The 11,958-nt window shown below is 41.7% G+C and overlaps 1 protein-coding gene across 1 annotated transcript in view; it reads left to right on the top strand.

The window, feature by feature from the left end:
- Positions 1 to 3,467: 3,467 nt before the first annotated feature.
- The window catches only part of COL25A1 (collagen type XXV alpha 1 chain), a 409,341-nt gene continuing 400,850 nt past the window's right edge, over positions 3,468 to 11,958 (top strand). Inside the window, exons 1-2 of the mRNA XM_073340873.1 lie at positions 3,468 to 3,837; positions 4,765 to 4,834. Coding sequence (XP_073196974.1) covers positions 3,523 to 3,837; positions 4,765 to 4,834 — 385 coding nt within the window. The 5' untranslated portion in view covers positions 3,468 to 3,522. The remainder of the gene's footprint in view (positions 3,838 to 4,764; positions 4,835 to 11,958) is intronic.

The raw sequence follows: 11,958 nt of genomic DNA, 5'->3' as shown, positions 1-11,958 counted from the left end.
TGTCTGTTTCACAGACAATTTGAATTATGTGCAGATGGTAACCAAGCCAATAGAGATTTTAATGCTATCTCATCTTTATCTGTTGCTTTCTGGACAAATATTTTCATAAGCATTTGCAAACAGCATTTTGTATGACAAACCATTTCTGACCTAGGATTTTGTAATAAAGAAAATGTTGCTTACGTTAATCACAGCAGGGCAGGAGATTTGGCACTGGTCGTCTCAGAGATGCACAAACACCCCCTCTTTAGCCAAACGGTAGTCCCTTTTCATGTTATAACAAGTCAGATGTGATTTATGGCTAATGTTAACCCCTGCTTGGGGTATGTAAGGATCTAGAGAGAGGCTGTTTCTGCACTGAAATGGAAATAAACTGCCATTTCCACCATTAACCTCAAGGGAGAGTTTCACCTTACTCTGTGAAGCAGTACCTACCGTTGATGTCGTGTAAAATATAGCAGAATACTATTTGTCTTGAGAGAGGCACAGGAATAATCTTGGCTTTAATAGTGGCTTCCTCAGTGGCCTTAATCAAGACACTTGACTTCTCTCTGCCTTAGTATTCCCAGCTGTAAAACAGAGATAACAATGCTCCCTTACTACAGGGAGGGGTGTTGTGAAGATTGTTTCACATGGTCAGGTTATGCATTGCAAATAATGTTTGTTGCAAATTTAGCTCTTCACTGCTAGCAACTAGTGTTTGAACTAAGCCTAAGAAAGTATTCATTATTCATCTGTGTTGACTGAATAGTTTGTGTGATTTTGACCTATGGGGGGTTGTAAACTGTTCATTTCAACTGTTCACTATTTATAGCGAGTGACTGATCACCTAGAATCACATGGGATTAGTTTTGCTCCCTGACTGGGAACCTAGAACTTTAAAGGGAAAAAAACAACAACAAATGACAAATAGCAAATGGGTAACTATGAATAATACAGTTCTGCTACAAATTTTCAAATACTTTGTTTATGCTAGAATGGACAAAGCTGTTGGGATTTGCAAATGTTTTCATGATAGCAGTCACTGTCTGAATAGTCCTAAACAACAAATGATTCCACCAAAATAAAAAACCCTCTCCTGAACTTGCTGCTGTTGTTTGTGAAAATATTTGCAAATCACTTTCTGTATTGTCTGACCAACTCTGCTAATCTATTTGAAATCAGAGTATGGAGTCCTTATTGAGTACGGTGAGCACTTTCTCATGTGAGTAATTCCATTGTCTTTCCTGAGAATATTTCCATATGTGCTCACCAGGGTGAATAAGGACTCTACTATCAGGCCCTTTAGTGTCTGAAATGTTTGCTGAGCATGAAAAGTGCTATATAAGTGCTAAGCATTAGTTTTAGTCAGCAGCAACTCTCGCAACTACATTGTGACAAGGCTAAAATGGGAAACAAAACCTAACAGGTAAATGCAGTGTTAGCCGGAAAGAGATATAGAGAAAGAGAGGGCACAAAAACTGAACTAGCCACTAGGTCATGTCGTGATTCAGTACATACAAAACAGGAATAATGCACATTCATTAGTGTGTGCAAGAGTGGAGAAGCAAGTTGGTAAAGACAGGAAAAACAAAACAAAAATCCAATAGCTAAAATGACTACACAAACACAGGGTAGGGGAAGAAGCACACATCTCTCAAGTGACACAGAATTTGTGCAAGGTTCATGTGTCCACCTTGGGGAAAAAAAGAAGCATATTGAGTGGAGTCTGAGTGCACACACTTTGCAAATAGCAACTACATTGTACAATTGTACTTTTCATTCTTAAATGGTGTCATACATCCACTTTAGAAATAGCAACTGAATAATAACACTGAGAAATGCAACATATATTAACGAATTACATATCATAACACTCTCTTATTCATCCCCTGTGAAAGTATGCAAGTATTCTCTCTCCTATTTCACAGACAGGGAAATTGAGTGACTCCGAGAGCGGTTACTTGATGGGGCATGGTATTGGAAAACCTGGCTTCTGCTCCTGATTTGGCCATGGAGGGTATATCTACACTGCAATAAAACACCTGCAGCTGGCCTGTGTCAGCTGTCTAGAGCTTGCTGGGCTCAGCTGTCTTGGGCTCCCTGGCTGGTCCCCGAGGCCCAGCTCCAGCCTGAGCAGCAACATCTACCCTGCAGTTTTGTAGTCTTACTAGCCTCAGTCAGCTGACTTGGGCCAGCCGCTGGTGATTGATTGCAGTGTACACCAACCTGCATGGCCACAGGACCTTGGGCAAGTCACATAACGGTTCCGTGCCTCAGTTTCCTCAGGTGTAACACAAGGATAATGATGTTTACCCAGCTTTGTACTTAGAAGTCTGGGGAGGGGGGAACGCTCAGTAGCAGAAAGTAGTGCTATGGCCCAGGATTTCGCAGGGAGTTTGTGGCAGAATCAGGGAGGGAGCCAAGCCCCGTCCTTAAGCCGCACACCCTCCACCCCTCCAGAGGGACAATGCAGAGTTCGAATATCACTCCGAATAAACTGCTGCCAGGTTCTTTCGGGCCGAGCTCCAGCGCCCCACCCCGCTGCAGGGGCCTCGCGTGGAGCAGCCCGTACCCCATTCCTCCCCCCACTCGCAAGTGGCCCGGCCGAGCCCGTTAGTCTAATGAACGGTCGGGCGCAGCCAACCAGCTTTAGGTGAGCCGTCCGGGCTTCTGCATAAATTATGCGAAGAGCCGAATCCCCCGATCTTCCCGCGGGGTGAGGGGCTGGGCGGCCTCCCCTCGGACTAGGTGAATAAATTATGTTAATGAGGCCCGGGAGGTTCTGTCGGGGGCTTGGAGGCGGCGTGCAGCGGGAGCTGTGGCCAGTACGGAGGGGAGAGCGGGAGAGGGGAAGCCGCCGCCGCCGCCGCCGCTCTGTGCTACTGACACACATACAGCGTGCGGGGTATTCGGGGCTCTCACACCCACAGACTGGGGGCTGGGGAGCCGCGGGGCTGCAGCCACTTGCTGGGTCCCCCCTCGCCGAGCCGTGCTGCGGCTCTCGAACTGAACCGCGTCTTAGGGGGCGAGCCAGGTGGAGGGGAGAAGGGGAAGCAACAAGTCCGCCCGCTCCATCTCCCGGAGGGCGCCCCGTTACACCGCCCCCCCCATCTCCCCATCTCCCCCCCGTGCACCTGAAATCTCGCTGACAAGTGGCAGGCGTTTGCAGGCGCCGCTCTTGGGATACTTCGCAAAGGTTTTTCTCCAGGCGGGTGGGGAGCCTGAGACACTTCCCCCCCCCCCAAAAAAAAAACCCACCCCACCCCGCTGCTTTGTTTTTGCCCGGCAGGTTTTTTTTGGGTCTCGCCCTCTCTCCCGCTGGATGGTTGGTTTTTGATCCCTCCCGGGGTGCCTTGATGAGGTTGCCAATGAAGGCTTTGCTGCGTGCTCTCTCCTTGCATTGAAAGCGTGTAACCCATTTCTGGGCTCTTGCTTTATTTTTTCAGCTGTTTTTTGCCTCTGTAAACTAGTTGCCCCCACCGGGGGGAAGGGGAAGGGGGAGGGCGAGGAAAAGCTGCTACATCTGCAGGGTGGAAAAGCATGTTGGGGAAAAGCCAAGAAGCCAAAGGGCAGGATGGCAACGGGGAGCCGAGCTGCCTTGGGGGACAGCGCTGCTGCCCTAGCTGGACTCTGCCCTCCAGTTCGCTGCTGGCTGCTTTCCTGTCAGTGGTGGCTGTAGCCTCCTGTGTGTATCTGGGGGTGAAGACCAGTGATCTACATGCGAGGGTCTCTGCCATCGAGAGCGCCCAAGGGGACTTCTCTGCTGCTGCTGCTTCTTACCAGCTGCTGCCCGGCTTCTCCCTGGATCAGCTAAATTCAATGATGCAAGAAAAAGTGGAGCGACTTCTCGCTCAGGTGTGGAAGACTTGGTGTTGTCTGTGTGTCTGGACATGGGTGGGACTGGGAGGTCCTATGCAGGACCTTTAATTAGTCATTTCCAACATGAGTTTCTGCTTCATGGACGTGAGCAAACCTATTCCCCAGGATTTATGCTTGAAGTGAAAGTTGGGGTGGGGGTAGGTGAGTCGGGGGGGGGGGCATTAGTGGAAATGCACGAAAAAACATTGGGCACTTGCAGCAAAGAGAAATTGCCAAATGTTTGTATGGCAGAGAGTAGAGGGAGAGCTCAAGAGACAGGGACACTTGCCTGTGTTTAAAAGATAATATGATCTCGTGGAGATTAAGGGAAATCCCTTTATTGAATATTATTGATCCTAATAAAGGCTTTACTTGGGGTGGGTTGGATACATGAGTATCTAAAATTAAGGCTTGAAAAGAAGCCCCTGGATGTGGCTGTTTCAAAGGGCTCTCATAAGGATCTCTCTAGCCCGTTTGGAAGCAGTGTCTGAAATAACCCTGATAGAGTAGTTAACCTTCGTATATAATGTTGTTACTGACTCTTCTTTCACCCGAGGAACCCAAGTTTCTACATTTAATCCATATGCCCCAGATGCTATGTGTGTGTGGGGAGGGGTGGTGGTGGTGGGAAGAGGTAGTTTGTATGGATATGTAATACCACACATGAAAAGCTGCGATGGGTAGGTAGAAACTCTCTGTGTGTGTGCGTGAGTGAGAGAGAGAGAAAACTGCTCAAGTTGTGGTCGGGGTGTTTAGGTCACTGATACAGTTTGGATCAAGTCCAAGTAAAGAAGTCATCATTAGTTATGCAGTCTTTCAAATAGTTGTAAATCATAGTTTAACACATGCAAGTCTATAATCCTGGCTGTAATGGAGTGAGCTAATGCTTACCAAGTTGGCTAATGTTTCCCTTTCCCCCCACAGAAATCCTACGAGCATTTGGCAAAAATAAGAATAGCAAGAGAAGCACCTCCAGAGTGCAACTGCCCAGCAGGTAAACAGGAACAACTCTGAAATGTTTCCTTGGAGTCAGAGGATTTTGACTTTTTTTTTTATCCTTTGTCTGTCAGCCATGCATGTAATAACAACAAATATTAAATATAACACGTGGGACACAGCTTTTAATAAACAACTGAGCTTTTGAGAGAGAGGATAAAGCCCGTAGTGTTACCCTGCTTCTATGGTGGGGTGGCATAAGATGAGAAAAAAATATTCATGAAAATGAAATTAGACCAGGGGATGCTTAAAAAGTGTAACCAAGCCTATGCATTAGCTTAATGAGAAGAAATATATTTCCTATATGCCTCTGGCTTTTTTGAAGAGGAGAACGCAATATGTTAAGTACATGCAGCTTTAAACAGATTAAAAATAACTTTAGGGTTCCTTTTAAATCTGCCCTAGTGTACCTATGAACTTTTCAGTTATCTGTTTTTTTTTCTTCATCATGGATAATATGGTATTTTAGAAAGTGACGTTCTCATAATGGATATTATTTTAAGGAATGTGGACCCAATCCTGAAGTCCTTACTCAGGCAGTACTCCCAAGATCTTAAGTGAGAATGTAGTCTGAGTAAGGATTTCAGAGTTGAGTTCTGTTGTGGTCGGATCAGTTGCTTGTGGACCCAAACAGTAGTTTTATGGTCCTTTCTGTGTTGTGTTCTCTACTACTGGTCTGGTCTGGTGCTATTTTTTTTAGGTAACTGCTGAAGATTAATTTTATTTTATCTATTAGACTTCTGTTGACATATACAACAGAGCATTCTGACTTCTCAGAAATTACAAAGACAATGCTGGTGTTCAGTAGGTGCTGCAGGGACACTGGCACATACTGTGCGTGCTGAGGCACCAGGGATGTACAGTATGCTATATATGTATTGTGTTGAGAAAATTGGCTCTTTATTTAAAAGATGGGGATGTTGACATGCATAGAGAGATGGAATATACTGAGTCAGTATTGGACATGGTGTGTTCTTGATAAATCATTTGTATGTCAGTAGGTTGTGAGACTACAAAGTAGGTATTTAAGGAAGGAGCTCTTCTAGTTAAGGGATTAACTCATGACAAAGTCATCAATTTTAGGGGATTATTGAACCTCAGGGATGAAACTCCCTGTGACAGTTGGTATAGTATTTTCCTGGTAATGCAACTGATGATCCTTTTTTTACTATCCTATATAGAAACCTTAGCAACTAGCATGAAATGGAGCATATGAATGTTGGAATAGGACTTTTTACTCAACTCTTAGCTAGTTTTGGTAAGAAATATTATCAAATTGGGGGGTGTAGGGGGGGAAAGCAACAGTAATTTTATCAACCAAAAAAAATGAGTCATGCATACAGCTTGGATTTGATATTCCTAATGCTTAACTCTAGAAAGATTGATGTTCAAGATTTAGCACTAAAGAACAGTGTTATGCTTATACACAGAGATGTATCCATGATCCTGAAGCATCAAACAGTTTTCTCTTTTCGTGTTAACTCTTTTAAATTAATCTTGTCACTTTCCAACAATTCTCTTTTCAGGCTCAGAACATCCTCTGCCATTGTCTCATCTGGTGTTATGTGCTGCTTTACTTCCTTACTGCCACTAGAGCTCCACATAATACCAGTTTTTACCTAAATGTACTTTATTTTTATGCAATACATTCCATTAAATTGTACCAAACGGATTGCAAGCACTAGAATATTTTCAACAATCTTCACTAGAAGGCATGGCATAAATCAGATGGCATAAGTCAAAATACAGTATGTTGGGAAGCATGTTTCCTGTTGGGTAATGTAGATCTATCAGATTAGGATAATGAATATGAACTGGCAAAAATTATTTTACAAAGAGGACTAGCTGGTCAGAGGATTAGAAATAAGATACATAGCTTTTCACCTCTTTGTAACTATTTCAGTTTGGAGGCAGGTTTATAGTGATTGAAAGTTAGCACCATGTGATGGCTACATTTTGGACTATTTAAAATGATTTGATGCTCTCATCTGCATTCCCAGTGGACAGTTGTCCACATCAAAATGACTTTGTTTTGGCAGTCTCAGCACAGAGGACAAGGACTGAATAGACACAAAGGCAAAACAACTGTGCCTTAGAAACTGTAGAAGGTGCTTCTCCTAGTCAGGGTTGAAGCAGAGTAGGAAAGTGGGGGAGAGTAGTGTATTGCTATTGCCCATGTGGTATTTGTTCTATGTATAAAGAAATATTTCTTCCCCCAGGCAGCCAATATATTTTTCACATGCATTAAATTGTCTTTTTAAAGTAAAATCTTTAAAATAATTGATTAATTTTCAATTAGGAATGGTCTTTAACTCTCCATGAGGGGCTTTCTTTGGGGAATATAAATAAAACATTTCCATTACAAACCTGAAACACTCTATTCAGGGAAGTGTTTGGCTTAGCAGGAATGGAATCATGGAAGCTCAGTGGGCTTCTGTGGCCTGGTACCTGCGAAGCCTAATCCTGATTCAGAAGAGTAAATAGTGTCTTTACCATGACTGCACAATCCCAGTTTTGCTGTTCTGCTTAGTTCCCTCAATTCCTCACTAGGGCTACATAGTAGTAAGATATACGATCATTAGATCTGACTTCAAGGAGAACTTCACAGGACATGCAGAGGTGGTCCTTTAACACCAGTACTCTGGGAGTTAGACAGCTGCCAAGTGGCCACCAAGATAGTCTTCCAGCATTCTGTGTCTCAAAGAGAAATGAAGATTATTTAAAAGTAGGTTATATCATCCTCTATCAAAGTGAGAGAGGGAAATTCAATCTGCAGAGAAAAAGGGTGAGAATCTGAGCTCTGATTTGTTGTTAAACTTCTGCAACTGGTGTAGATCTCGTTAGCTTGAGTTATTCATCCCCTTGTGGTTGTCTGTGATAGGAACTCACATGTTCAAAGGAAAATGGGTTTTGAATAGCTTGGACACTGAGGGAAGCCAGATTCTCAGCTTTCATAATCTGAAAGGCCATACTCGTGTGGATCCTTTTAGCCAAATGGGGGGTTTAATCTTCTCGTCTAGAATAAGTAGCGCTTTGTTTTCTCATCTAAAAACTGGACAGTTCCACTAAACATGTTTTTCTAATTATGCTTTTTTTATTAGCAAAAAGCTACACAATGAAAAGCTTGTTTAACATCAGGGACATTGTTTGATTTCAATTATGTGGGGCTAAAACCAGACACCGAAAACAGGTAAATTCAATAATGTTTACAGAATTTTCAAATGACAGTAGTAGGCATTCCGTCCCCTCACAAATCAGAACAATAAAGTTTGAAATCTAAATTCCTCTTTAATTACCTCAGACATAATGAGTGAGCCAGTTTAACCCTACACTTGCAACTAGTACTACAATAAAATTCTGGCAAGATGCCCTCCACCCAGGGGACTGGGAACAAATTGGGTTGCTAAACATTACTTTTCATGGGTTGTTTTGCCCTAGCAGGCAGTGGTGCTGGAGCTGGGGGTACTGCCGCACCCCCTTGCTTGAAGTAGTAATAACAAACACCAAATACATGGTTTCCATGATTTCCATGACCAGTACCCCCACTATAAACATTGTTCCAACATCCCTGCTAGCAGGACGCTTTTTTTTTTTTTTTTTGCTTAGTTATAATCTATTTCCCAATTGTTAGGGATCTTTTAAAAAATCAGTATGTTGACGTGTAACACAATGCTCAGTCAACCTGTTGAACTCTTTGCCAGAGGATGCTGTCGTCATATTCCACAAAGCACTTAAGCCTGCATACCCTTACTCATGTTGAGTCATGCCTTACTGTATGGGTTGTCTTCCGTGAGACTACGTGAGGAGTAAGATGCTACTTGGCATATATAAGAGTGCCAGGGTATCGGTATAAGAGTATCAGAATCTGCCCCTAAATAGTATTAAGATACAGCATTACTGATTTAAGCGAAAGTAGGAATTGTCTGGTGGCACTTGTACAAGAAAGTAATCTGACACAAGAATAACACTGAATTAAAATGCTAAAAGTGTCTGTGGGAGAAAAAAGTTTTTTTTATGGTTAACCTCCACTTTCTGAGGGTTATTGGTCGATTGAAGGGATGCTGAAAAATGTAAAAACACAGGATGAGTCAGTCTTAACTAGGTACTGCAGCTCGGGTGTGATGGCTAAACATAGCAACATTACAAACAGCTTTTATATAACATAGTGGGTGAAATGCCATGCAGTTGTTTAATGTTCCTCTTACTTTTTAAAAATATCTTATTAGCCTTCAAAATGCAAGTGTGGTACACCCATTTCTGAGGCAGGTACAGTTTTTTTCTTTCATGCTGGAACAACATCAGCTTTTCCAAAATTGATCTTGCTATTTTTCGCCTGCAATTTTTTTAAGCTGTCTGATCTTTAAAAAATCAAACTGCAGCAAGTAGTAGGGTTATAATGCAATCATTAACCGTAAATGAACATCATAAAACACAAAAATCAAGGTAAATAGGAATTTTTTATATGAAATGTGTCATACATCCTTGTAAGTGCTAGATTGTACATTCCATATGCATGATGGTGAGCACTTACATGAGTGTCCCATACAGCAGGGATTAATTTGGCCCTATCCATTTTATTAAGAGTGTCCTTCAAAAGTCTTGGAGCTATCATTAAATCTTACTGCATGTGCTCAGTTTGGCCAGCAGTCACTGAAAAATATTTAAGTTAAACTTCCAAGAAAGACCTGAATAAATGTCATTTTTTACTTAGCCCTTGTTTTACGATATTGTACATATGAGACTTGGCTACACAGTCTAGTCCTGAATGTCTATGTACCCTATGTCTGTTTAATTCTGCACTGTCAAAAGGATGGACTATGTGGTAACATAACTGGTCTTTTCCATGTCTAACTTCTATTATATACAGCACTTGCATTATGTGTATTTATAGCTTAACTATAAAATGATTGTTTATTTTTCATTATTCTGTTTTTCTGGAACCGTTAGCTAAGTTTAATTACTTGAATCCCTGGGTAGCTGACAGAATCTCCAGTGGCCAAACCGAAGTTTAGTTTAGTTTTTATTTTTCCTTTTTTGCATGAGAGGGTATCTTTTTAATGTTTTTTTTGTTCTTTTCCCCCTCATTTTCTCACATTTTCCCACCCTTGCCCTGTGCGTTCAGATACCTGTAGCTTGAAATCATTTCCAGTCTCTAGACACCATAATAATTCTCAACCTCCTCTTTCTTCACTCTTCTGCCATCCACTGCTATTTTGTGCTGTTTCTGCAATCGTGTCACCTTGATTCACCATCCCAGTGTCAGAGATCCCCATGGGTTGGCATTAGAAGTGCCTCCCAGTTCACTGTGCTATTTGCTACAGTCAGGCTATCAGGTTTGCTCCTGTGGTGTTGTATATAAGTATGCTCAGTCTGTAGATGCAGCAATGTTGTAGGCCAGGTTTTTCAGGGATGTACAGTTCCAGTTTGTCCAACTCTGTTTATAATTTATAGTTCTTATTGTGAAAGAATTGTACTTTACAGATACTAATGTTCTTATATAACATATGCATCAGATTTATTGTGATACTGGTATGGGTGCATGAAACCAATGTATTTTCTTTGCATACCAGTGCTATTTTTGTTCTCCTGAAAGCCTAGGGTCTGTCTTAAGGTACAGTGCCAGCAGCTGAAGTGCGATATATAGTATAGGCAGAACAGCAGCACATTTCTAATTGTCAGTGTTCCATTAAGATTGTTTCCTGGAGTATTGCAAGTAATGAGGCTGAAAGAATAGAGGAAAAGTCCAATTTCAGAGATTAAAAGAATCCAGAAATTGACATCAGCAGGGTATGTATTCTTTATTACGACCACAATGAAGTAGTCCTACAGAAACTACAGAAGTAAAAATAAGGGGAGACGACTTAATGTTTGCAGGTTGGGGGAATCCTGAAGGAAAGTATGGAATGATAGGGAAAATTATTCTGATATTTTCTATATTATTTAAAAATCCAGCAGTGTGGTATCTTATTCCAGCGCCCAGAATTACTTATCTCCTTGATGGCTCTGCATCAGCTGTTTTGTGAATGCAATTCTCTTCATTAATGTTAATTTTTTCTGACAATGCTTTTATTTCCTCTTTTATACTTTCACTGATTCTTTGATTCCAGCTCCTCGGCACAGATGATCTTTGATGTGCAGTAGTATGCAACCTTCTGGGTAATCTGTTGTCACTTTTGGATGACTGCTTAAGGTTACTGTTTTTCCCCATAGTACACACAAATGATTTTATTGGCTAAGATGTGACCTTTTAAATCTCTTCGCTGTGGGGGGAATGTGTACAACGTGATGAATGAAACATAAGGATGATTAAAGGAAGGATGATTGACAACAGTATGCACCAAATTCATCTCATGTGTAACTCTATTGACTTCAGCGGTATTGCACCAAATGGTAATTTGGTACTATATGTTTTATTAATAAGGTCTTCAAAAGTCTTGGATTACATCTTACTGAACTTGCTCTGCTTTGCCAAACAAGTTTAGAAAAATATTTAACTTCAGCTTCCAAGAAAGGCCTGAATAGTTATTTAGTTGTCGTTTGACCCTTGTATTACACTTCGTATGATAAACAGAATCAAAACTTCTGTTTATGGTGATCTGCTTCTTTTCCACCTGAAGTCTTTACAGCTTGGATATGTTCAGTTTGGTTTAGTCAAAGTTCTACTGGACTTCTCTTCAGTTAAATGTTGGTACACTGAACTGATTGGTGCTACATTCTACTGACTATGTTGCTAAAACAGTGGCATTGCTATAGGATGCAGTAGTGCTCTTTCTGATTCCCTTCTAAATTGACTTGCCACAGCCAGCCAAGCTAGTTAGCTGCATGATTGAATGCTACAGTGATTTGCTGTTATGCTCAATACTGTAATAACCAGCTAGCTTTGGAAGACCGCTTGGCTGACCGTAGCCATTCTCTAAATGCCTTTTTAGGTCACCAGATAGAATAATAGAATTGCTCTGTTCAGGTTATTGAGCTTTTTGAACAATTTATTTTATTTTTAACGCATAGCTCTCTTACTCATAACACTAGTTACAGCCCTTTCAAGATTGCCAGTGTACAAAGGGATTTTTTTCCCCCTTAATCATTTCAGTTAATTACCCCGCTAGGTTTCCTAGAAGTCCT

The sequence above is a fragment of the Lepidochelys kempii genome, chromosome 4 (genome assembly GCF_965140265.1).
Source record: "Lepidochelys kempii isolate rLepKem1 chromosome 4, rLepKem1.hap2, whole genome shotgun sequence".
NCBI classification, from domain to species: Eukaryota; Metazoa; Chordata; order Testudines; family Cheloniidae; genus Lepidochelys; species Lepidochelys kempii.
This window is presented reverse-complemented; position numbering and strand designations above follow the sequence as displayed.